This window comes from Lithobates pipiens, unplaced genomic scaffold, assembly GCF_037356315.1.
Source record: "Lithobates pipiens isolate NorthernLeopardFrog02 unplaced genomic scaffold, aLitPip1_a1.2 Scaffold_18, whole genome shotgun sequence".
Classification (NCBI taxonomy): domain Eukaryota; kingdom Metazoa; phylum Chordata; class Amphibia; order Anura; family Ranidae; genus Lithobates; species Lithobates pipiens.
The window spans coordinates 338,129,757-338,156,230 of NW_027507758.1; the positions used below are offsets into that span (position 1 = coordinate 338,129,757).

A 26,474-nucleotide genomic window follows, 5' to 3' on the forward strand; every position below is an offset into this window, starting at 1 on the left:
TGCAAAGTCATAAAAATAAACAAAACAGTAAAACAAATCCTTGCCATCCGGTGCTAAACTAAACAGTACACTGCTCTCTATACGGTGTGGGGCTTATACCCATCACCCACAAAACATGAGGTAAAGTAAACCTTTGTTTTCAATCAAAACAAACAGGGCTCCTCACTCTCAGATTATCTTCTGAGTCTCAGGCCAGAGCACTGCTGTGCTCTCTTCCTGATCATTTAAAGTCCACCTGAGAATGGATTCAAGTGGACCACAAGACTCGGACCGGAACCAAGCCTGCCACAGAGGCTGGAAAGATTTGGGCTGGATTCAGTCTCTGACAATAGAACAAATACAAGGTGAAATATACCAATTATCGATGACCTCACCTCGCATACAGTCATAAAAAAATAAATAAAATATATATATTATATTGTGACATGAGGAGGTAGCTTCCATGGTAGATGTGTTTATACAGTGAATCCACAGTAGACAGGACTATATTTAAGGGCCTGGTAGCCCACGTTAATTAAAACGTCAGAAAACAAAGTGGCAATCCAATATGAAGTTTCCCATGTGGGGAATCTTTTGTAATATCAGCACTGGAAAATGTTGAGCCACCTGGCTCATAAGCTCACTCAGCTTCAACTGCAGTACCACGCTGCACCTCTTAACAGTCTCTCTGACTGTGTTGCGCAGCTCTCCTGGAATACTTGACTCTTTGGCCTTTAGTCACAGCACCCTGCTACACAGCCCATCTCTGGCTTATGGATCAGGGTTCTCCTGACACTCTGCGAGGAGCCGACCTGACTTCTGGAACTGAGACCCTCTCTCTTTTGGCTTCTGGCTTGGCCCACTGACCCCCTCAATAAGACTTTTCATCTCCCCCACTGGGAGCAGTCTCCAAACTGGGAGCCCTGAGCTATTCTCAGACCTGAGTATATAACAACACTGCATGCCTATGTACTCAGCCAGGTTAAAGGTCTCTAGCAAAACCCAGGCACAGGATTGAATGTTCAAATCCAGAGCTGCAAAATCCATAGAAAGCCAAATACACAGATTCTATACTCAGAAACACCAGTATGGAACGTCGTAATTACCCGAAATGCGAAACCTATGTCCTATTTTCTCATCCTGTCACAATATATACAGTATATGCATTTTTAATTGTGTATTGAGTCAATATTATAAGTTAGACCAGTTTGTATACAAACACTGCTTTGGTAGCAGTGCTTGCGTCATAATAAACTTGGTTAGGGTTAAGCCTTTTCATTGCTTCACATCTAATTGGGTTATTAAAAGCAAGATTGACCCAAAGCTCTCAGTTTGGGTAGTTGCCAATAGGTTGAATGACCGAGCAACTACTTATAATTCCCAGATGGGTTTTCATAAAGTTATTAAAAACAAAGCAGTGAATAAAACCCATTAGCATCCCCACAAGGGGTAGATTTTAATTTAGTGTACACGCATCATCAAGCACTAGCATTGCTGGATATCACTGTGATCATTTTCAAGTCATAGTTCCTATATTTATTTTAAAATCATAGTTCCTATATTTAATTTAAAGAAAACATCTAAGCTGCCATTGAGGATCACCTACAAAAATGCTAGTTTCTTGGATGTCTCTGGCTTAAATCAACAGACATGCAGCAGGCTAGGTCAGAGTCAAGTCATAATTCCTGATCTGCATACTTGGTGTAGCTATGTGACTTTAGTGGAACAGCTTGTGAGGCAACACATTTATTTCATTACATTGTTTCTTTAAGATTACTTCAAGTTAAAGCGATCATTTTCTTTCCTGAAGCAAAATAGCAGCGTTAATTTAATGCAAGTGCCCTCATATGCATGCACATATGTTTTCCAGTGTCTGTGGTGCCCCAGTGAAATTTTTTTCTATTGGTAAATATTATTATTACTGTATAATTTTATTATTATTATGTTAACAATGCTTTATATAATTTTCAGGTTTCAGTGTTTTTGTCATCGGAGTAGCTGATGTGGATTATAATGAGCTCCGTAATATAGGCAGTAAACCAAGTGATCGCCATGTATTCATTGTCGATGACTTTGATGCTTTTGAGAAGATTGAAGATAATCTGATCACATTTGTGTGTGAGACAGCAACCTCAAGTGAGTTCAAACAGTGAATGACTGATTAGTGTTACACAAAAACCTATACAAACAAAACAGTGTATACCAAGGCTGTAGAGATTATCCAATAGATAGTAAGCCAATTTACATTCATGGAATATGATTTGATTCAAATATAATGACATTTATTTAGTAAAGGGAGAAGCAGCAGATATGTCAAGATGAGTGAGAGAATAAAAAACTGGACTTTATGTCCAATAAAATAGTAACCATTTTTCAGCATTATTAATGCAATATTTCTTTCTATAAAATCAGTTTTTTTATCGTCCATTGATGAATGCAGGAATTTGATATTACTTAGACATTACTTAGACATTTGTATAAAACTGCCATTTACAGAAGATTTGGACACTAGCAAACAAAAAATGTTTTAAGCCAGCCCCAACCCCATGACCTCAACTCCAACTGTCATGTTTCAATTGTTTACTAGTGTCCTAGGAGGTTGGATACCATTTCCACAGAAATTTTGGGAAACACTCTAACTATAATTTTGCCTTTTTTACATTATCTGTATTTGAAATCACCATTGACAAATTTTTTTCCGTAATTTCAGTCAAGATTTGGAAAAACTCTGCTTAATCTTGTGTCTACACAGCAGCTATCTGGATTGGCATATCCTCAGCAACAGCTTTGGAGGCCATCCTGGACCCTGCTGGATCAGAATTTGTGAGTTAACCTGAAATATAACTTTCAGGCCCTGGACATTACATTTTGACACCTAATAGACCTCTGTGTACTGTGTTAGTCTTGTGCTGGGCACAGTTCCCAGAAGGATCTGTAGCCTGCACATAGATCCTGGGACCCCTATTGTTATAGGTTTATCCTTACCAGAGTATTTTACAGCTGCACTGTGTGAGGCTGAGACCCATATGTTCACAAGACCCTTAATATTTCTGAATTTTTATCAATCTGTTTAAAATTAAGCATCACTCTGCTTGCAAGGGTTCTAAGCCTGCTCCAGCGCCTTCCACAACAGAATCCAATTATGACCCTACTGGACCTCCACTGCTAAGTGTGCCTGAGGCTGTTTTTACCATCTGTTATTTAACCCCTGAGTCATACAGCCTTCTCCTGAAGAGCTTGGATTTCAACAAGTTTCATATGACTCAACTTTATAGGGAATCTTTGATACTCTGATTTACACTGCTGTTACAGGCATAGGGCAGTTTTGGAACTGACTTAGCGACGGTCTCTTCATAGTCTGTGCTGACTTAAATATTGCTTCTGGCTTTCTGCATCTGATGTGTCCACTTTTAAACAGTGAGGGTAATCCTTGTCAGATTCCTTTTCCCCTACCAAGATATAGTTATCAAGAAGTCCTGTACATTTTATCAGATCAACAGTGAAGGCATTCTCTTACCTAGCTGCAGAGTTCCCCTCAGTGGGATAGTGTTAACCTGAAGACCTTCAAGGGATCTACTTGCTGGAAAATACAGTCCTTATCAGACTATTGTTCAAAGTGCTAGTGTATACATTCCTTAGTTTAGCTCTTATGGAACACATTTTGCCCATTACACAGCTTTCACAAATGTCATGGTTCCTAGAGTATGTATTTATTAAATGTTTAGGGGACTTGTAGTATGGAATACTCTTGGGTAAGAGTTGGAAAGTCTCATTTAATGTAGGTACAGTAGATAACTGCAGTCTTTCCTTTAAAAATAAATTAGATTACTACCTTCTTTTTTCAGCCTATGGATTTCATCCATCTCTGTGTTTAGATTACTGCTGAAAGGGCTAATATATTCATGCATATCTCTTGAGGGGTCATCTGTGAGGTGCATCCCTTCATTTTAAGGAATACCCTCTCCTTAAACTCAAGGGTTAAGTGTTTCCACTTATAGTGTATTTCCAGTTTTGCAATAAAATTTGTGAAAATCCCACTATATGTTATTTGTACATTTTAAATGTTTCTTGGGAGCAAACCTATAGGCAGATGCTCAGTCTCCCTCATTAGCATGCAATTCCAGAACTCTTGGATCTTTAACCCGTTGTTAGGACAAACAGTGTTCAAATTTAGTTTGCAACTAATAACAAAATCTAGCAGCACAATACACGCAGGTTTAACCCCTTGGCACCGGCCATATGCAAATATGCAGCCTCTCCGCGCTTAGCGTCAAAGGGCTGCATATTTGCGTGAATTGCTTTGTATAACGTATTGTATAATATAGGTGTTATCCCAATTTGGCTGTAAAAGTGGAAATACACTTTATTCTTTCACTTATAACTAGATAGCTTTCTTACTTGGACATACATTATTTTCTAATCTTTCCTTTCCTGGAATAAAGGGTTAAGGGTATTCCACGTCAGCTGTTATCTGGTTGGTCTTTTTGGTTCCACATACTGTACCTTGTCTGTCCAAGTTACATAGTTAGTCAGGTTGAAAAAAGACATCTAGTTCAACCATAAAAATAAATAAATAAATAAAATAAAACATATCATACCATCCCATATATCCAATCCTATACCCACAGTTGATCCAGAGAAAGGCAATAAAACCCAGAAAAGCAGGATCCAATTTTCTACAGCAGGGGAAAAAATTCCTTCTTGATCCCACAGAGGCAATCTGATTTTCCCTGGATCAACTTTACATATAAATGTTAGTACCCAGTTATGTTATGTACATTTAGGAAAGAATCCAGGCGTTTTTTAAAGCAATCTACTGAGTTGGCCAGAACCACCCCATGAGATTACCACTCTACTTACCACTTCAGGACACCTAATGTGCGACTTTAATGGGCCGCCCCATTGCTCTCTGGAACATCCTTTTTTGTTGGCCAGCTTAGCAGTTTCTCCAAATATCTCCTTCTCCTGTTAAGGTAGTTGTTGTTTCACCTGTTTTCATATACATTATTGGTTCTGCTCAGCATTTTTAGTTAAAGGTCTCTATTCTTTCAGGCAGCAGTTTCCCCTTAGTGGTGATTACCTGTCCTTGTCTAAAACATCAGACTAATCCTCGGTGACCTTTCTTTGATCATGGCAATTTCCCTATTTGCTTTACCCTTTTTTGTCTAGCCTTTGTTCAGGCATTGACTTCACTCAGATACAGTAGTAGGATTTCTACATCTCAGTGGCAGTTCCCCACCCCTCAGTTGAACTGCTTTTGGACATCCCGAATGTGTAATAATTATTTTGTTATCCCTGTGTTCTGTGTCCTACATTTCTGTGTCCCTCAATGGACAATAAGGGTAAAACAATTCTTTGTACTTACCATAAAATCTCTTTCATGAAGTCCATTGACTCCTGCCCCCTCTGGATTTTTGGTCTTAAAATTACATTTCTTTAAAATAACAAACATGTCATACATACCTGCTCTGTGCAATGGTTTTGGATAGAGCAGCCCCAATCCTCCTCTGCTTGGGTTCTCTGCCAGCGCTCCTTACCCCCACGAGAGTCCACCATAGCAAGGTGCTTGCTATAGAGGAACTCATGCAGGCTCACTCCCAAGCCGGCTGTGTGTGTCCATAGGCACACAGAGCATAGCTTTAGCTTGACCCCACCCCCTCCTCACTGGCTTTGATTGACAGCCAATGGATCCTGCTGCTGTCTAGGAGCCTATGAGATGGTAAAATAGCTAATTTCCGCTCTCATGCACAGCGCTGGATTGAGATTAGGCTAAGTATAAGGGGGGAAACTGCACTCAGAAGTTTTTTACCTTAATGCAGAGACTGTATTATGGTGAAAAAAAAAATGCTGGCTTTAGAAGCACTTTAAGTACTTCGTGCTCACAAAACTGAGGCAGAAGGTGGATGGGGGTTATGCAGGGATTGGCTTACGTTCTTTTGTTTGGCAGTGTAAAACTTCATGTAAACAGATGTGGAAATGGAAACACAGTGGAGTAAAAGTACTTTTACAAGAATAATTTAAGGATATCATCTCAGATCTGGTCAAAGCCTTCTCCATTGCTCATGTAAAAGAAATGGTTATAGTTCCATTACTAAGTACTACAAAGTTAACGTGTTCAGAAATAAGTGAATAAGGAAACCTTACTATTTGGCACATTAGGATATAAAACTTTAAGTTTTTTTTCTTTACCATCTGCACACACAACAAGAAGTGAGAGGACATTTTCCTAAAGAGATTGAAGTCCAGTTAGACAGTTGTTTCCGGGAACAAATGTCCCCTCTGGATAACTTTCTCTATGTTCCTATTCATCTGGATAGAAAAAAGAGTGGCCAACAAATTCCTGCCTGGTTGACCTGGGCTTGCATGCTGTTAATACATTATAAGACACCTTTAATAGTTTGCTAATGCTAAAACAGGCAACAATACATTTTAGAATCCAACTTACGCATAGAGATTAGATCATGTGTTATTGTGTGATTATGACATTTTTCTCCAGTAAATTACTTTCTACTGTTAGCCGAGATTTTGCTGTAAATATTTTCAAATAATTTGACAATGCCAGCGAGGAAGTTTGTTTTCTTTAGTTGAGCTGAATTTCAAATCACATTGCTATCACTTTGAATTAGGCTGCTTATTTCTCAAAGAGAAAACCACAAAAAAATTTGAATTGATCGTTCAGTTACAAATGGATAGGGTCGTGTTGACCTTTCTTTCAAGTAGTTGCCAAAGGAATTCTAGTAAGCAGGCATCCAATTGAAAGTTGAACTTCTACTATTTCTAGGAATTTCTCACATGCCAAAAAAACTTTTATCAGCCCAGACTTCAAGATCACAATAAATGACATAATATGAAATTAATTTCAATAACAAGAACGCTATGTGCTTTTTTGTAATCTTAGCTTCCATTTACATTGTTAATGTGGATTTTTTTATAAAAGGGAAGCATAGCCCTGACAGGTACATCATGTCATCTATGTCGTATCTTCTGGCTGTGAGAAAGACGGAATTAATATACTAATCCCTTTATACTCTTTAATATTGCATTACAAATACTCGTTCCTAATCACTGTATGATGTATTGTTTTCTGTAAAAAGATGACATCACTTTTTATGCTTGATCTTTTTTTTAGCCTGCCCACTTATTTACCTTGAAGGATACACATCACCAGGTAAGAGCAGTCACATCCTTATTGAGAAGTGCGATTTGGGAATTTTGCACTGTATAGTTATACTTATGATTCTCTTTTAGGCTTTAGGATGCTGGAAGCCTACAATCTCACAGAGAAGACGTTTGCATCAGTCCAAGGCGTCTCTTTACAACCTGGTTCACTTAACAGCTTCCCAGCATATAACCTCCACAAAGATGCTTTCCTCTCTATACCTACCTCGTAAGTCACGCTGGATATAATAAGCATATCTACCTATAGGGATTATAATCCAAAGATTACAAAAAGTGGTTTCCTAATCCGGATTTATTTGTTAAATTATCATCGAACGCTATTGGTTAAACTAGAGGGGTGATCTTCTTGATGTCACTCGCAAGTTACTGAACAGAGAATTGAAATCAGTTGTCCATTTTTGTCAAACATAGAATTCATTTTCAGGTATGATATTTCCATGGCAATATGCATGCCACATATGATGCCAAGGTATGCCTAAAGACAATAGAGTCCACTCAAGAATGAACATCTACAGCTTACCATTCCTTAGAATATGGTGGCTGCATTGGTTTTCAGTTTACAGTTTACAGAAAATACAGACATACCTGTTGATCCTGCCAGACATCTAGTGTCCTTCTCACTTCTTGTGAGCTGCAATAAAAGTTCAACCAAGGTTATCTGAATTGCAATCTTTCTTCTTTAAATGAGAGAACATCTCCTATGTAATGGAAATGAAGAAAGGAGTAGAAGTTTGCATTAAAAATCTGGAGAGCGGTGTAGGGTGACAAAGTTGCCACTCTATAGATACAATGTTGTGAGTGAGCATTGTCACTCTGGAACGGGTACTGTATTACTGGCAGGAACATTAGGTGACATAAAAGCGGAAAAAAATTAAAAGAAAACAAATGCAGCCCCCACATCTAAGAACTAATACACTGAAATATATAAAATATTTGTTTTTGGGTTTGAATATGCTTTAATCCTTGCATTGGTCTGCCTGTGATTACTCATCTCCTGCAGTCTGCAGTCCAATCTCTCTCCGAAAGCCTGCTTTCAGCAAATGTGCTGTGCTTCCATGTACAGTATCTCACAAAAGTGAGTACACCCCTCACATTTTTGTAAATATTTTATTATATTTTTTCATGTGAGAACACTGAAAAAATCACACCTTGCTACAATGTAAAGTAGTGAGTGTACAGCTTGTATAACAGTGTACATTTGCTGTCCCCTCAAAATAACTCAACACATAGCCATTAATGTCTAAACCGCTGGCAACAAAAATGAGTACACCCATAAGTGGAAATGTTCAAATTGGGCACAATTATCCATTTTCCCTTCCCGGTGTCATGTGACTCATTAGTGTTACAAGGTCTCAGGTGTGAATGGGGAGCAGGTGTGTTACATTTGGTGTTGTCGCTTTCACACTCTCATACTGGTCACTGGAAGTTCAACATGGCACCTCATGGCAAAGAACTCTCTGAGGATCTGAAAAAAAGGAATTGTTGCTCTAGATAAAGATGGCCTAGGCTATAAGAAGATTGCCAAGACCCCAAAGCTGAACTGCAGCAGGATGACCAAGACTAGGGATGGGTCGAACAATCCCCGGTTCGGTTCGCACCAGAACATGCGAACAGGCAAAAAGTTTGAGCGAACATGCAAACCCTATTAAAGTCTATGGGACATGAACATGAAAAATCAAAAGTGCTAATTTTAAAGGCTTATATGCAAGTTATTGCCATAAAAGTGTATGGTGTACTGCCCCGGGGGACATGTATCAATGCAAAAACAACCATTTTTTCAGGAGCAGTGATTTTAATAATTGAAACAATAAAAATGAAAGATTCCTTTAAATATCATGCCCGTGGGTCCCCTGAGTCTGCCTGCAAAGTGGCGCATCTGTGTGATGTGTAAAACAGTGCCACATCAAAATTACATTTATAAAGGAAAACATTTCATTTAAACTTGCTCACGGTTGTAATGTATTGCTGGCTCCCGGCAATATAGATGAAAAATCAAGGAAAAAAACGGCATGGGTTCCCCACCTCCCAAGTCCATGTCAGGCCCTTCACATGATGTCAGAAAGGCGCAGGGTCACTCTGTTAAGTCAACCGGTTGCCCCACCCTTGCCTATATAACAGCTGTCACAGCAAAGAGACAGCAGTCACCGGGAGGCCTCCCATCGAGGCGGAGCTTTTTTTATTTCTATTTTTCTTTTATTTTGTTATTTTAATAAAGGAAGTGTCAAAACAGTTTGTTGTGGTTTTTACTTTTTGACACTTTTTTTGTGAATGGGTAGGGGTATAATGTACCCAATACTCACTCACATAGGGGGGCCGGGATATGGCTTCCAGATTCCAATAAGCCCCCTGCCCGCTGACTCCGACAACCAATGGCCAGTGTTGTCGGGATGCTTGCTCAGATAAGGGTCTGGTATGGATTTTGATGGGACCCCACGCCATTTTTTTTTTTTACATTTTGGCATGGCGTTACCCTTAAAATCTATACCAGACCCAAAGGACCTGGTATGGATTCTGAGGGGGACTCCATGTCGTTTTTTTTCTTAATTATGTCATAGGCTTCTCGTTAACCACTTCAATGCCTACACTGACTACACTATATATATATATATATATATATATATATATATATATATATATATATATATATATATACTAAACTGCCTGCATGCCACTAACTAATCTGCCTAATCTATCTCAAGTTCTCTCATTCTCCTCCACATATAACATTATATATGGCTGCCATTTAAGCAGCCTTATATAGTGTGGGGCATGAACTTAGCCCTCTGAGCCTTGATTGGCCAATCATTGCTCTCCCACAGCAGACCGCGCTGTGATTGGCCAAAGCATGCAGGTCAGGTGCATGCTTTGGTCAATCAGCAGCTGTCAATGCACTGCGATCTCGCAGTGCATTATGGGGCAGCCCGCAGCACTCAAATTTTCTACTAATGCCCGGTTAATTTTCAAATAAACGAACACCCAATGTTCGAGTTGAACTTACGTTCGAACATTGGGACCATCCCTAGCCAGGACCATACAGTGGTTTAACAGGACAGGTTCAATTCAGAACAGGCGTCACCATTGTCGACCCAAGAAGTTGAGTGCACGTGCTCAGCGTCATATGCAGAGATTGTCTTTGGGAAATAGACGTATGAGTGCTGCCAGCATTGCTGCAGAGGTTGAAGGGGTGGGGACACTTTGGACCCTATCTGGACAATTTTACTCATTTTTGCTTCCAGCGGTTTAGACATTAATGGCTGTGTGTTGGCTTATTTTGAGGGGACAGTAAATTTACACTGTTATACAAGCTGTACACTCACTACTTTACATTGTAGCAAAGTGTAATTTCTTCAGTGTTGTCACATAAAAAGATATAATAAAATATTAACAAGAATGTGAAGGGTGTAATCAGTTTTATGAGATACTGTATATCCATATATCTGCTTGCAGATATTCAGTACTGCAGCTACAAACCACATCTGACCCCAGGCAAGGACTAAATGTGGCCTGCTGCAATTAATAAATGCAAAAAAAGTTATTCTGCTTCCCCACAGCTTTACAGAAGCTCTAGTCCTTCGTAACCAAAATGAAAACAAATTGATTTTGGTGCGTTTGTTCAATAATGTCTATCAGCGTGACAGCATAATAAACGAGCCAGCACGTATACCAATATTCATTAGTATCACACAGTATCTGAATATTATTGTCTGTGAAATTCATAAGATGAACAGTCTGCTTGCCAATAATTTTTCAAACTGACAGCAGTATTAAACCCAAAAGCAAACATTTATTATATTGGAACTTACTATTTCTTAGATGAGATGGCCATATTTTTTAACATTTTTAAGCTTTTTTGCTTCTATTTTCATCTGATCCAGCCAGTAAGTCTGTTGTTTTCAGAAGCACAAGCTTTCCAGCAGAATGTATCAGTTTACATGGATGAGACAGACCACTTACCACTGACAGGGGTGATTAAAATGATCAGTTTTTTCTTATTCATGTAAAGCCTTTATCCCAACAGGAAAACAAACTTTTATTGGAACTGATTATAAGCATGAGCTGGGGTTTGGCTTAAATTTGTCATTATATTGAAATCTACTGGTACATTGAACACTCCTCTCCCCCCAGACTGATAATGCTGCTGTCTGATGTGCTTCCTGTGCCCATTCCTCAAGAATTGTGTCTCACTAATACATGAGTTGGGTTACTGGCCAGATCACCAGGTGAAAACAGAGGGGAAAAAGCCAAAGAAAACTGGTGTAACCATTATATCTGATGATTAGTAGGCTACAATATATTCAATATATTAAATTTTTGGTTTTGAAGTTAATATCGCTAGAAAAAAACCATATGCATCATCCCACTAAATCTTTAAATGTTATATATTAAACATTCGCCCATCCCCTAAAAATGTTGGTTTATTTAGCACTGCATTATGCAGTTAATTATGCCAACTAACCAAATGTCACCTTTCGCTGATACCATATTACACCTGTAGGCTGGAATCTATTTGGTTGTTATATTTTTTGTGCCTTACACAGTATCATTTCTCTCTGTGCTGCTTCAGTAAATCTGTGCCTAAAATATTCAATACAATAAAACTGCTGGCTCAATAAAGTTTTTTCTTATAGTTTTTATTCTGAGAGATTTGCTATGTATTTGTGATTTTACACCATTGTTTAAAAACATTCTACCTGTAATTAAAAAAAAAATGCAGCTGGTCCCAAACAATCACAAGAAGAAATTGGATTGTTAGTATTACATAATTTAAAGAGACGCTGCTAAAATTGATTTTCAAAGTATCGGCTCAGTAATTATAAAGACATAGTTTAATACATTTTTAATTTGTCTACAGAGAACTGCATCCTGAGGGTCTGCCACATTCTTACACAATCATCTTGTTGTTCCGCCTGCTCCCCGAGACCCCCAATGAACCTTTTTCTATATGGCAGATTACAGACAAGGGTTATAAGCCTCAAACTGGAGTGACCCTGGATGGTAAGCCCCTCTATTTTTTATGAACGATTTTATTATTCTTACACTGTATTTCTAGTCGATCAGAATAGCATAACAGTTGTTTTCTTAAGCTATAACTTTAAATAAGTTAAAAAATTGATAAACATTCTTAAAATTTTACCAAACTACACCTGTGCTATGTTTTAACATTGGTTACTACTTTTCCTATTAATAAACTGTATATATGCTTTGAAGTTCATTGGCATTTATTCTGAAAGGCCCCACAGTGCACATATACAGTTTAAACAAGTGCATAAAAAAAATAATGGTACCTACTCTGAACTTTGGTGTACACCACTTACAACTTTTTTTTTATTAGATTTTATTTTCATCTTTTAAGGTTCATGTAGGCATGTAGCAAACAAAGAACGACCATTACAGTTACATGGGGAGTGATAATAGCAGAAGTATTACAATACAACAGTACTGCGTTAACAGATATCGGGTGACTGACTCATGGTAAATATCGTTTAGGAATAACAGGGGTCATTGGCATACAATGCGATCTTCCCCAGTAAGCCCTGATTTAACCCCACCATACTAGGCTTCTGTCTAGGGATGAGCCAGATGTTCAAGTCAAGCGTAAGTTCGACTCGAACATTGGGTGTTGGGAGCGAACATTATGCAGTGTTTGAGGCAAATTTGAAAAGTCGCGGAACACCATTAAAGTCTATGGGACACTAACATGAAAAACAAAAAGTGCTCATTTTAAAGGCTTATATGCAAGTTATTGCCCTAAAAAGTTTTTGGGGACCTGGGTCCTGCCCCAGGGGACATGTATCAATGCAGGGCCCTTTGGGTCTGGTATGAATATTAAGGGGAACCCCGAACCACAATTTTAAAAAGAATTACGTGGGGGTCCCCCCAAAATCCATACCAGGCCCTTCAGGTCTGGAATTGATATTAAGGTGAACCCCGCGCCAAATTGAAAAAAAAAATGGCATAGGGGTCCCCCTAAAATCCACATGCAAGCACGCAACCTGGTAGGCTGCAAGAAAAGAGGGGGAACGAGAGAATGCCCCTCCTGAACCGTACCAGGCCACATGTCCTCAACATGGGAGGGTGCTTTGGGGTGAACAAAGCACTTTGTCCCCATGTTGATGGGGACAAGGGCCTCATCCCCACATCCCTTGCCCTGTGGTTGTGGGCATCTGGGGGCTTATTGGAATCTGGAAGCCCCCTTTAACAAGGGGGCCCCTAAATCCCGCCCTCCTCTGTGAATTGGTAACGGGTACATTGTACCCCTGCCAATTCACAAAAAAGTGTCAAAAATAGCAAAAAAGACAGGAGACGCCTTGGGACAAGTCCTTTATTAAAAAATAAAAAAATAAAAATGTCCTGCAATGTAGATCCATCTCATGCCACCAGACGAACTGAAAAAAAAAAAACAAACAAAAAAGCAACAGATCCACCTCCATGGGAAGCTCCCACCGAGTGATGCTTTTTCTCAATGACAGCTGTTATATAGCTGTGGGAGGGGCCACTCAGTGACATAAATGGATGATCCCACCTTCCTCTGATGTCAACAGGTGACCCTGCCCTCAGCTATATAACAGCTGTCAAAGTGAGAAGCCTACAGTGTATGGGATGCCTCCCATGGAGGTGGAGTTGTTGTGTTTTTTTTTCTTTTTTCGGTCCGTTGGGTACTGTAAGCAAAGATGGATTTACAGCGCGGGACATTTTAATCTTTAAATTTTTTAATAAACGACTTATCCCAAAGTGTCTCCTGTCTTTTTCACTATTTTTGACACTTTTTTTGTGAATTGGTAGGGGTACAATGCACCCCTACCAATTCACATGGAGGGTGGGATCTGGGGGCCCGCTAGCCCCGCCAATTAAAAGGGATGTACAGGTACACCCATTTTCCCACCGCTGCCATTGTGCCAACATATATCGACGTGCAGCTGTTGGCAAGTGGTCAAGCATTATTAAAATCACTGCTCCTGAAAAAATTTACTTTTTTTTTGCATTGATGTATGTCCCCTGGGGCAGGAACCGGGTCTCCAAATGCTTTTTATGACAATAACTTACTTACAAGCCTTTAAAATAGCACTTTTGATTTTTCATGTTCTTGTCATATACTTTAGTGATGTTCGTGTGTTCGTCCAAATTTTTTGGCTGTTCGCAAGTTCTGGTGCAAACTGAACAGGGGATGTTTGGCTCATCCTTACTTCTGTCTAATCCAGGCTGCATATGATTCACTGGCAACCACAAGTAGCAATGATGACAGTGGGCAGTCCTGTTTTGTTCCTCTATATAAAGCAAAAAGGAGAAAGGGATTGGTTTATTGCAATTCTGGCCCTTGTTTTAGTTAAGAGAAGTTGAACCCACTGAAGAAATACAGGGCCAAATTCAAACTTGGGGAGAGTTGCCCATAACTATGCCCACTCAACACTCGCCAAGGCCTTTGCAATGCCTAATGCCAGAAGGGCTCTAATGCCAGTATAATCAGTGGGGACTTGAATATTGAGGAAAACACACTGAATATTATGCGCCATCAACTTGAGAGTCAAAAAACTGGTTTGATCTGGGTGCTTAATGTAATGATCACATTAAGTCTAGGGCTAAAACCTTTGCCAGGATTTTAACATCTGTCGTCAACTATGAGTTGGGGCAGTATGAGTCCACGACAAACGGTTTGGCAGCAAAACCACAATAGCCTCATACATGGAATCAGGGTGGGAGCTTAACACCCATTCAGGGTGGCCAATAAATGAGGAAGATAGTTTTAGTTTGTTTGTAAACCTCAGGAGTACCATCTTCCCAAGGTTTTGGAATTAGGGAAAGATATAAAGGCAGTTTTGAGTTCTTCAAATGTCAAAGGTGCATCTAGAGCTGACAAATGAGTCTGCTGAAGAAAGTTGTGGAGTTGGGAAGGTGTAAATTTTGCAGAGGAGAAGTTTTTGAGATCTAAATGCTAGCACCAGAAGTTTTCCTACTTGCTCACCCTCTGCCCAGAACACTCGTTTCTGAAAGAATCATTTTTTTGGGCTTTGTAAAGTATGAACGCTTACAACCTTACACCTTTTTGTCTGGGTTTCTCATTTACTCCCTCATAATAGGAACATAGATTTCTTTGACAACATCTACAGTATCATTCATAAATTCATGCTGGCTATTGGTTATGTTATTTTCTATCACGTCTATCCTGTCTGTGGTTCGTCAAGAATCCCTCCAATAGATTTTAATTTAAACTTGTACTGAGGAAGTACAGATCTCTCATTGTGTAACTCTACTTCTGAAAATACTAGGTTTTGGGCTGTAATACTCTTCTAATGGCTTGAGGTTTTTCTGAGTCTTTTCGCTAAAACAAGCCTGCATATTATAAATTCTGATATGTCATTTGCATGCTTGTTTTTGGCCAGTGTAGAGAAAAGTATTGAGGCTAGGAATAGCCAGTGACAACTCCACACATCTCTCAATACCGATTTCCTGTAAAGATCTCTCCTTTCACTATAATATGTTTACTTTAAATGACTATGATGGTACATTTCTTTAAGTTCCAATCTTACTTTTTTTCTAGTACCAAAGAAAGCTCTTACTTTCTTCAACAAAGGAGCATCAGGAGAGATTCAGAGTGTAACCTTTGATGGTGATGAAATCAAGAAACTCTTCTATGGAAGCTTCCACAAGGTATTTAATTTACAGAAGATATGTGTTAACGTGGTTAATAAAACCAATTGTTTCTTTAAATCAATGAACCATAATACCAAATTGCTTTTCACTTTAATGCAAAATAGACCCCTGCTGGAGATATGTCACCAAAGAGAGGTGTCCTTTAGCAGTTGCACTCCTGTATCTGAATGGATGGCGTTGTCCCCACTGAGAGATGTAACAGTAGATGGGAAAAGACCATTTTATTTTGCTATAAAGGTCTAAAACTGGACTGGACTTTTTCAGTCACCAAACTATTTTCTATCATTTAGAATGCACATATTACTTCATACCTTACTTCATAGATTTCTGGAATGAGTTTTATTTCACATATTTGTTTGTTTTCTCCCTTGTGTGCACTTTAAAAGAGTCTATGACTAATTTGTAATAAATTAAGCAGTAAGCATAATAACAGCTGTGTTACTATCTGTGGTGGTCCAAACTTCTTCCTTGGTTAGCAGGAGTTTGGCTGTAATCTGCAGAAATTTCTTAATCTATTCTGATGTCTGACCTTCTTGCAAATGTGTTGTTGAGAGCAGTTCAATAACCTTGCTGTCAAAATATAAAATCTTATATTTTGTTATTGTAAAACATTCTGGCTATTCTTGACCAGTAACTGCTGGAAGCAGTACAAATTCAGCTATGAGGACTAGCTAAACACTCTTAAAGTTGAAAGGACAATCTTAACTCTGCTTACCTACATTCCATAATGTTGGAGAAAGATCAAACAGAACTGTAATGGTAGTGGTAATAAGAAATGTGTACCCTGTGTAAGACAGATACATTGGAAAGATCACTAGTTATTCAGAGGGATTTGGAAAGAATGAGTGATTTGCATTATACACTGTATAAAATACGTAGGGTACATTATAACAAGATGACATACGTTTCCTTTAGATAATAAATCTCCTGGAACTAACAATATTTTAGAAGTTAGAAAAAGTACCGTATATACTCGAGTATAGGCCGACCCGAGTATAAGCCGAGGCCCCCAATTTACCCCCAAAAAACTGGGAAACCTATTGACTCGTGTATAAGCCGAGGGTGAGATATGCCTGTCCATCCCTGTGTGTGTGTCCATCCATCCATCCATCCCTGTGTGTGTGTGTGTCCATCCATCCCTGTGTGTGTGTGTGTCCATCCACCCATCCATCCCTGTGTGTGTGTCCATCCATCCATCCATCCCTGTGTGTGTGTGTGTGTCCATCCATCCATCCATCCCTGTGTGTGTGTCCATCCATCCATCCATCCCTGTGTGTGTGTCCATCCATCCATCCTTCCCTGTGTGTGTGTGTGTGTGTGTGTGTGTGTGTGTGTGTGTGTGTGTGTGTGGCCTTGTGTGTCCAGCCTACCTGTGTCCCGAGCCTCCGTCCGGTCCCGTCCCGTCCCGAGCCGAGCCTCCGTCCGGTCCCGTCCCGTCCCGAGCCTCCGTCCGGTCCCGTCCCGTCCCGAGACTCCGTCCGGTCCCGTCCCGTCCCGAGCCGAGCCTCCGTCCGGTCCCGTCCCAGGATCACCGCTCTTCGTCGGCGCCCATTCCCCTGTTCAAATGCCGCGCCTCCCTGTCTGTGATAGGCGGAACACAATTTCCCAGCAGTCTGTGTTCCGCCTATCACGGACATCCTTTCATCCTCGTCCGTAGTACGAGGATGAGACGATGTCCGTGATAGGCGGAACACAGGCTGCTGGGAAATTCAGTGTTCCGCCTATCACAGGCGAAGGCGGAGCCGGAGGCGCGGCTTTTGAATTATAGAATGGCTGCTGTCTGTCTGCTCGACACGCTGATCGAGCAGGCAGACAGCGATGACTCGAGTATAAGCCGAGGGGGGCACTTTCAGCCTCAAAAAAGAGGCTGAAAATCTCGGCTTATACTCGAGTATATACGGTAATCCCTTTTTAATCCCCTTAGCTGTTTTCTTGTCAGAGTTTTATTGTAAAAGATACTGGCTTACAAACACGTAATACCATGTGCTCACTAGGACCCCAAAGGATCTGCCAATACTTTTACTATAATACTATAGAACTTGCTGGCCCACAGATAACAAAAAATATAGTATTTCCTATACATCATAACTGGACTTTTTTGATAAAAAAAGAAGTATCTATGAAAAATGTTCCTCTTACAATGCAGCCTGTTAATATACACATGTGACAAGGGCTAATACACACATATACAGTATATACTGTGGTATTGAGAGGATTAAACTCATGTGGCAGGTTCTTTTGCAATAAATTGCACCAGTCAATACTAAATTTAAAGTATTACTAAACCCACAACAGTAAAATCAGTCTGTTTATGCACCATAGCATGCTTGTTAAACTCACTGTGGAACCTAAGGGGTTAATCTTCTGCATTGTGTAAAAAGGCTATTTTATCCTGTATGCATAGATCCTCCCCCTCCTGCACTGTCTGTCTGGGGAAGGCCAGCTAACACAGGCAGGGTAGCCGACCTGCACATGCTCAATTGTGTCTTTTATTCTGGAGAGAACATGTATTTGTTCTCAGAGCTAGCCAGGTCACATGATATTGACATCACACATGTGGGCGTGTAAACAGGCTGAAGTGAAAATCTCCTCCTCCCTGAACTCTTAGCACTGGAGAAACTGTGCACTTTATTGTGTAACCGTGGTATACAGATCAGGCAAAAAGGTATATAGTAGCAATATTTTAATGTAAAAAGAAGATTTTTAAGCTGTGGGCACTGTGGAGGGGGGGGGGGGGGTAACTATTTTCATATTACTGGGTTTAGTAGCACTTTATGGCAGATCACTTTTTTTTTTACATAAAACAGAAAGTTCACATACACATCAGTTGTCCAGGTCTTCCACATCAATACGAACAACAAACAGAAATACTGAGGTCCTTGGCTCCCTTTTTGGCAGCACCCAGCATTACTGGTCCACCTGGCTCTCTTATGGTTTAGTGGGAATGCCCTGCTGCAGGACCCAGGCCTGGCCTCTGTATAGGGGATCTCCTAAGCCCTTGTACACACGGTTGGACATTCCGACAGAAAATGTCCGATTGGACCGTGTTGTCGGATAATCCGACCGTGTGTGGGCTTCATCTGACTTTTTCCGTCGGAATGTCCGACCAACAAAGTTTGAGAGCTGGATATAAAAATTGTCCGACAACATGATCCGATCGGACTTTGTCCGATCGTTTGTAGAGAATTCCGATTGGACAAAGTGCCATGCATGCTCAGATCAAATTCCTAGACCAAAGCTATTGGCTACTAACCTGAACGTAATCCCGTCGTAACTAAATAACGTCATCACGTTACGAATGATCGGATATTCCGACAACTTTGTCTGACCGTGTGTATGCAACACCAGTTTCTGACAAAATCCGACGGATTTTGTTGTCGGAATGTCCGACCGTGTGTATAAGGGCATACGCCCCGATAGGAGCAGACCTGACTCCTAGAGTGAGACCTCCTGGCTGCTGGTTGAGGCATCTCGGACCCCTGGGTGAAACCTCCTGTCTCTTAGCAGCTGGCTGGGGCTCCTCTGGCCCCTGGGCGAGACCTTCTGTCTCCTACACAGGGAGCTGTCTCCAAACTGGGAGCTCAGAGCTATCCTCAGGCTTAAGTATATATTGACCCTGCACACCTGTGTACTCAGACAAGCTGCAGGCACCTGGTAAAATCTGGACGCAGGATTGAAAGTTCTGATCCAGAACTACAGACATCGGTGAAAAACCAAAAACAAAGCTTTCTTCATTCAGAAGTCACTTTGACCTACATGTAAGCCTAGATTAAGGCTTACTTGTAGGTCCAAGAAATATCTCCTAAACCTATACGGTTTAGGAGATATTTGCCTGAAGACAGGCACCGCTGTCTACGGCGCATGCGCCGTAGACAGCGGCGTGCAGGCGCACTGAGCGCGGCATTTCCAACAATGGAGCTGCGCGGGAGTGACGTCATCGCGGCTCCGCCAAATGGCAGCGGCGGAGCTGCGAGACCCCACCGAAAAGATGGATGCGACGGACTACAGGGGACATCGGTGACATCGCTGGCTCCTGTGTCAGGTAAGTGACACATAATGGGCTACTATGCGATGCATAGTAGTCCATTTTGCTTTGCCTTTGCAGGGAATGAAAGAGGAAGTAAACCCATCAGGGTTTACTTCCTCTTTAACCCTTAATGCAAATCCTGTGTCATGTTATTCTCAGTTTTCACAGTGGCAGGGTCTCGGGCTGTCACGATACATACACAATTTTTAAAGGGAGGATTGGGTCAGTGAAGTCATGCTTGAAGTGATATGCTTAATGAAGCATGTAGAGTATTATTAATTTTGGGTTATTTTCATTTACAGTTCTGTTCCTTCTGTTTAAACCTATAAATATATATATTCTCAGAAAAAGGGGCCCTCAACTTTTTTTAATGATGGTGTTTTTCTGGGACCTTGACTGTTGTTGTAAAATCCATATACAGTGATCTAAAGCCTACAAAAATAGTTTCTGGGACCGCAGTTGGGAACAAGTCCAGAAGTTTTGCATGTCTGTTCTGGAGCAGTGTTAACAAATAGCAAAAGACAACCTTCCAACATATTTTTTTCATGTGCTAGAGATAAAGTTGCAGCTGTAAAATGGTGTTTGCTTCTGTTGACCTCTCTTTATTTTTTCACTGAACAGCTCCTCTTGTTGGTTCTGTAAATTAAGAATTTTGACATTATGACACAATACATATTCCTCTAATTGTTTTCATATCGATTTTTAGTCTTCCAGGAGAAAGATAATGAGTTTAAACTTGGCCCGCAAGAAGCATTTTGGCATTAGTAGTGGATTTTTGCAGCTTTATGCTTTTTAGCTGCTGAACTTGGGATGTCACTTGCTGCTGGGAAAGGTTTGGCTTTACTCTAATACTTGACATGTGAGTTTCTTTAAAAGGCAAACAGACTTGATTGTTAAAGTTCTCTGGAAGCCAAGGATTTCACTTAAAGTCTGTCTTGTGGTAGTAGTAGTCAGCTGCTTCATAGGAACATTCACATTTTCCTTCCCTTCTGTAGACTTTTATGTGGTTTGCATGAATAAACAGTAGTTATTGTCACGTTTTAAGTTTTTTCCCCATTAATTTAGGTGTCTGTAACTCCAGTTGTATAGTCTGTCGTCATGGTTTCTAAAGAAATGAGATATTCCACTTTGGCATCTCATCAGAATAGCTAAAAAAAAAATTAAATTTTTTTACAGGATTTAATTCCTCACTGTTTTAACAACACATGCATTAAAGATTATTTATATTATTATTATTTGGATACAAATACATGGACAGTAAACATCAAACTTAAAGGAAAAGTCTAGCTGAAAGATGTTTTAGATCTTCGATGGAATAGGGAAGGTAAGTTAGAAGGCTGGCCAGAGGCCAGCTTGTATTTGTGGGAAGAGTATATATCCCTCCTCCCCTGGCTGATCCAGTGTTGGCCTTGTGTTCAGGGTTGCCGCTCGTCAGCTGTGCACTCCTGGCTTGTTGGCCTTGTGCTAAGTTTGCGGTTTAAACAGGGAGGAACCTTCTGTCATTGGGGTTTTTCGTGTTTGGCATTTCCTTTTTATTTTCCTTCAGGCTCCTACCTAGGCCGGTACGGGTGCTAGGGCTGTGCCTGCCTGTTCCACACAAAGTGGTAGCGGCTGGACAAAGCTCACAGTGAGGGGAGGGGGCATACACCGAATGTCGGCGGCAACCAATCAGGTGGCAGGTGAAGTTGCTGGTATGCAACTAGGTGGTTGGTGTAGGGTGCCAGCTGACCATCTCGTGTGGCTTGATGGTTTATGGGAACCGTAGTTCTCCCGGGTAGCAATTGGAGCACTGCAGCCTTGGAAAGAAACTACAAGTACCAGGGGGCAGCGCGCTGCTGAGGAGCAATGTGCTGATGTTTACAAGAGTCCTGTTGGGTTGGTACATCAGCAGAGCGATGCAGCAGACTGTGTTACTGGGTAGGAAGAGAGCACGGCCCTAGCTGTGTATTAGATTTTACTACTGGGACGATTCATTATTACGTATTTTTTGTACCATATTACTCACTGGACAGGAAGGACAATGGTGTAATCGCCTCCTTTTCTATTGGGAATGTGTGTGGGAATCTAAATAGGGTGTGGATGCTGTGTGCCTTTCCTGGCAACAACCCACAATGCCTTCTACTCACTACAATGGCCGTAGTTTAATTCTACTCACTACAAATGGTCTAAGTTTCCAGGAGATGTAAACCCCTTATTGAGACACTGTGCATCATTACCCATTGCCAATTAGATACTTTGATATGAGACATTTTTGCTGCCTTCCTGCCCAGGCCAAGTTTCGGTGCTATTGCAGTTCGGGTGGCTGTTGTGCAGTCATGGAACGCTGTACACACATTACATTTTCATTGCCGGGAATTACGGGGGAGGGGGCTGACCACTCACTCCTCACGGTGCTCATGCTGGCATCATTGGGAGGTGACCACCCACCTGCTCATTCTCCTGGGACTCACACTGGGCATCATGGGTGGGGCCGGCTCACCGCCCACTCTCTCCTCACTGGGGGAGCACATTGGTTAGCATTTTAATCATGGCATGTACGGGAGGGGGGGGCTGCTCACAGCACAGTGGAGAATGCCATTTCAATTTTTATTAATCATTCAGAGATCCATCCTATACCCCTCATCATTTGGAACCAATATCCATAAGCGATATTGTTACCCCCATTGCAGAACTCCTGCTCTAGGCCATCTTTAGTTTGCTTCATATCTCCCTGCAAGCTTCCGGAGGAAGGTCACTGAGGGCAAGTACTGTTAAAGGGGGGGGCTGTTTGGTGTGGTGTGTCATCAGTCATTCATGCGCTATGGTCTTGTCATTACTGCTTACGTCCTCACACTCAGGTAGGCACAGAGGGGTGGTGTTCTCATATCTGGTTGTCTGTTGTCACTTTCTCCACTTTGTGTTTCTGAACCGTTTCGCACGGTTAGGAAGCAACTAATTCACGTTCATCCCTTCAACCCCACGTGGGGATTCAGAACATGGTAGCACTCTGTCATTCAGCAGTTGATACATACTTCAGCACATAGTGGAGTTTTATAGGGGGAGTTTTCTCTCCCGGCCACAGCCCGGACAGCAGCCACGTTTCCGATTGTTTCTAATTCTGTCCCAGCTCCTCATCTACCAGTGTGCAACATGTTCCAGGAATCATTCTTTAACGCAGATTCATGTATGCTAATATGCTTTCCATGACCTGTTGCGATTGCTAGACAGGATGAAGGTGATTGTTGTTCGTTCAGTCAGAGGTGGGGTGTCAGCTCACCCCCAGCTCCTGCTCTTCCAACATTCCTGCAGGCTTGTCAGCATCCACGTAGTCCACTGATCTTATCAAGCCTTCTGGTTCAATATTTTGAGCTAAGTAATGTTCCTTGGCAGGGCCTGTGTGAGAATCTCCCATCTGGTTTTCAGACAGCCCCGGCTGGAAGAATTTTTCAGGCCTGCATGTGGGCCGATCGAGATACTAGACGCAGTAATTGGTCTGGTTCTTCACCTTTGTTTGGTAAGTGGTGGGTCGGCTCACCGCTGTGTCCAATGGCAAGTTTCCAATATCGTTTGTTACTTTTGGCTGCCCTCTTTTCCTGCGGAAACATTTTCATCGTTCACACTTCAGCACTTGCTAAGGTTGGGGGGGGGGGGTGTATTAGCTATCTATGCTGATATCATCAATGCTTGAAGCCACTTCCATCAGACCTGCCGTTGGGTGGGCAAGATTATGGTGCATATGTCGTTTCACCATTGGGTTACCCTTGGGTTGAAAGCAGTCCTTGCTTCAAAAACCTTTCACCAGCAATTCATTGGATCTTGGGTTCCTGCAGGGGGGTCAGGGGTTCAATTAAATGAGTTGATTTCCTGTTGCGTGGAGACCCTGGTTACCGCCCATGATCTGCAGTCCCTCCCAGGGTGTGTGCTGAGCCAACATCCTCTTGATGGCCAACAAGTGGTAGGTCCGGGCCATATATAATTCTTTTCCTGGGGTCCACTCTTGGCTTCAATCTCTTGATTGCGAGGTTGCCCAGGGAACTATGCAGGTACTTCAGACCATTAATTTTTCATACGATCTCTAGTCTGTTTCAACAAGGGGGGTTTACAGGCATTTTGGTATGCTGAATCATGCCATGAGAATTATTCCTCAGGGTGGAGTCTGGCCCTTCTTCCCCTGTTTACGACTCCGACTCGGTTGTCAGATTACAAGCAGAAGCACGACCCACTCAAATCATGTGAGGTCAGTTTATGTGTGTCTGGTATGGTTTCTCCATGTTTAATGATGCATAGTGCCATAGCACATTGGTCTTATGCCCTCCTTTCAGGCATACTGACCAGCTAGGCCAAGGCACACCTCAGGCCTTGATAGTTAGGGTATTACATTTCCAAGTGAAGACTCTGACTACAAAGAGTATCTGTCAGTTTTTTTTATTATTGCTGTCCACATTGGGAAGATTTTCTCCCACTACTTGCCCCAGGTAGACAATTTAAAGGCAGGAAGAAAACGGAAATCTCCAAGCCTTCGGATTTTCCACAATTGACCTGGTCTCTATAACTAAGAAATAAGATTACTCTGTAAGAGTTCACTCCCACCTGACTGCTGATTGGCTGTCTTGAGCAGTGACATCAACATCACACAGTGGCCAGAGCAGAGAACCAATACTAAAGGGGGGGCCAAAATGTTACTTGGATTGTACCTACTTCTGAGTATTGAGACCAAAAGGAGATAGAAAAAAATGTCTGCTTATGAAGACCTGGAGTAGATATCAGGGAAGGCAACAGGAATCAGACTGAATTCCAGTTACTGTCCCTGCATTTTTTTGCCTATATATTGATGCTGTTCACTATTAATTGACCATTTATTGTCATGATTGCCTCTTTATTGGAAACAAATGCCCCACTGTTTATAACTTTTAGCATGACTGTACATTTATTGTACATTTATTGCTCACCGTTGTCCATTTGTTGCCCAAGTATTCCCTGTAAATATATTACCCATGTATTGTAATAATTGCATAACTGTTGTGCAAGTACTACCATGACTACCTATAAATACTGTATACTTGCCCATTTCTTGTCACAATTACCCATATTTTGGCACATATTGTCAAAGGTGCAACATTTTTGCCCACATTTTGTCTCAGGAATTTTTTTGCTGTCTGCATATTGTCACAATTCCCAGTATTTCTACATGTTGTCATGATTTCCACCAGGCCACAGACTGGTACTTGTCTGCTGTCTGGGAGTTGTGGACCACTGTACTTAGTGACAGGGGCAGCTGTATTTCCTGACACTTGTCTCATCCATGGGTGTGATGCATACGTTGCACCCAGTGATGATATTCCTCTGGCTCAGAGGTGGATAACACATTGGCCCAGTACAGACTACCCTAAATTACCCCCAATACAGACTTTTGTCCACTCTGTCCTGGCTCTCTCTAGTCTAAAGAAGTGGTATAGCAGGACATGCTGTATATGACTTTCTCTCTTACAGCTCACTGACTGCTACAACACAAACCCTCTGTGTCAGCCTACTGCTCGGCCCTTACAGCTTACTACATGGATGTAAAGGGTGGACAGTCAGGGAGGAGCCAGCAGGGGGCTATGGATCAAATACATTCATTGCCCCTCCTTCTCCTTCCTGGGCTGCTGACCTGCTGTGTTTGTAAAGTCGTGGGCACCCGGGCACACATACATCCTCTTCTTATCTCCCCATTCAGCAGTGCTGCTGATAAAGTAAATAGCTCACTGCAATCACTGGACCTAGCAGAGGAAGTCTCCCTTCACAGGTTTCCAGCTGACAAATACAGATCACAGAGAAATTAAGCTCAAGTAAAGCCTGTGAAGGAAAAAGTCTTCTGTGTCAGGTCATCACACACAGTGCAGGGGGCACACTACACACTGGCGGGAACAGTCACACTACACACTGCTATGAGTATACAGCACAGCACCATCACCCAAGTTCTGCCCCCTGAAGTCACTGATCTGACAGAATTATAATTATAATTGAAGCATCAGAAAATGCAGCTCTGGCTGCCTCCGTCTGAGAGCCAAAAATAAAAAAGTCCATCAATGCCCCCACCTTTTGGGCCACTCTGAGTGAAATCATGGGACCCGAGGAAATATTATGGACACATTTTTACTTGCTCAATGTGGGCAGTGTGTGTGTCAGGACACAGTGGCCCCCCTACCCTGATATGCCACTGTCTCCAGTGTTATCTCTGACCACTGTATTTCTTTCCAAGCAAGTGACAATGTTAAATACATCACTGCTCACTGTATTGGGTGGACCCAGGAGTCTTTGACTCCTGGTCTGAACTGCCCACTGATACAGCATCATTAGATTGACATTCCAGGAGGCTCCTGGTCTGTCCTGCCTCTTATGACCTCATACAATCACTGGCAGGCCAAGAGATTCCAGGTCTGTCACAAATCTCAATGCAGAAGGAAGGGAAACAGCCAAAGGTCCTCAGGTGGCCAAACAGGCTTGGTCAGACCAATATTTGCATGGTAAATTTACCCACCCACATTAACACCCAAAATCATGCCCATTAACTACAATTCCCATTGCATGATGAGAATTGTAGCTTCTCAAAAGTGTGAGAAAGCAGCATGGGACATATATGCCTGGATTTGTACCCCATTCGGAAGCCAAATGAAGTTGC

At 41.5% G+C, this 26,474-nt stretch overlaps 1 protein-coding gene across 3 annotated transcripts in view; it reads left to right on the plus strand.

The window, feature by feature from the left end:
- COL12A1 (collagen type XII alpha 1 chain) overlaps nt 1-26,474 on the plus strand; it is a 246,833-nt gene that overhangs the window by 177,907 nt on the left and 42,452 nt on the right. For all 3 annotated transcript variants that reach the window (XM_077487376.1, XM_077487375.1, XM_077487377.1), the window contains 5 exons: nt 1,951-2,115; nt 7,109-7,147; nt 7,228-7,366; nt 12,011-12,153; nt 15,695-15,804. In XM_077487376.1, coding sequence (XP_077343502.1) covers nt 1,951-2,115; nt 7,109-7,147; nt 7,228-7,366; nt 12,011-12,153; nt 15,695-15,804 — 596 coding nt within the window. The remainder of the gene's footprint in view (nt 1-1,950; nt 2,116-7,108; nt 7,148-7,227; nt 7,367-12,010; nt 12,154-15,694; nt 15,805-26,474) is intronic.